The 397-nt window shown below is 61.7% G+C and overlaps 1 protein-coding gene across 1 annotated transcript in view; it reads right to left on the reverse strand.

The window, feature by feature from the left end:
• Nucleotides 1-91: 91 nt before the first annotated feature.
• Nucleotides 92-397, reverse strand: part of LOC104270341 (myomegalin-like) — a gene marked incomplete at its 3' end in the record, with an annotated part of 21974 nt that continues 21668 nt past the window's right edge. Inside the window, 2 exon segments of the mRNA XM_009864670.1 lie at nucleotides 92-193; nucleotides 266-390. Coding sequence (XP_009862972.1) covers nucleotides 92-193; nucleotides 266-390 — 227 coding nt within the window.

Consider the following 397-nt stretch of genomic DNA (forward strand, 5'->3'; position numbering starts at 1 on the left):
TTGCCATCCTTGCTCAGCAGGGTTGTTGCCACGAGTTTATCAGGTATCAGCAGCTCCTGAGGCACAAGTGTGGGCAGGCTCTGGTACCCACCGTCCATCTGCCGGGCCACAGATGTGTCAGAGGGCAGTGGGGAGAAGAGAGGAGCTGCTGAGCTGGTGCCAACATCCCGCACCGGAGGAGACGGGAAACAGCCTGGAACAAGAAGTGACTGAGCCCCTGCAGATGGCTGGGGCTAGTGACTGGGGCCAGGCACAGGTCCTGTACCTGCACGGGTCTCAGCAGAGGGGCCAGGGAGGCTCTCGTAGACATGCAGCTCTGTGCGCAGGGTCTGCAGGAGCATGCGGTGCTCCTCGCACTGCTGCTCCAGAAGCGTCACTGTGTGCTGCAGCCTGCAGA

This window comes from Apaloderma vittatum, unplaced genomic scaffold (assembly GCF_000703405.1).
Source record: "Apaloderma vittatum isolate BGI_N311 unplaced genomic scaffold, ASM70340v1 scaffold26582, whole genome shotgun sequence".
NCBI classification, from domain to species: domain Eukaryota; kingdom Metazoa; phylum Chordata; class Aves; order Trogoniformes; family Trogonidae; genus Apaloderma; species Apaloderma vittatum.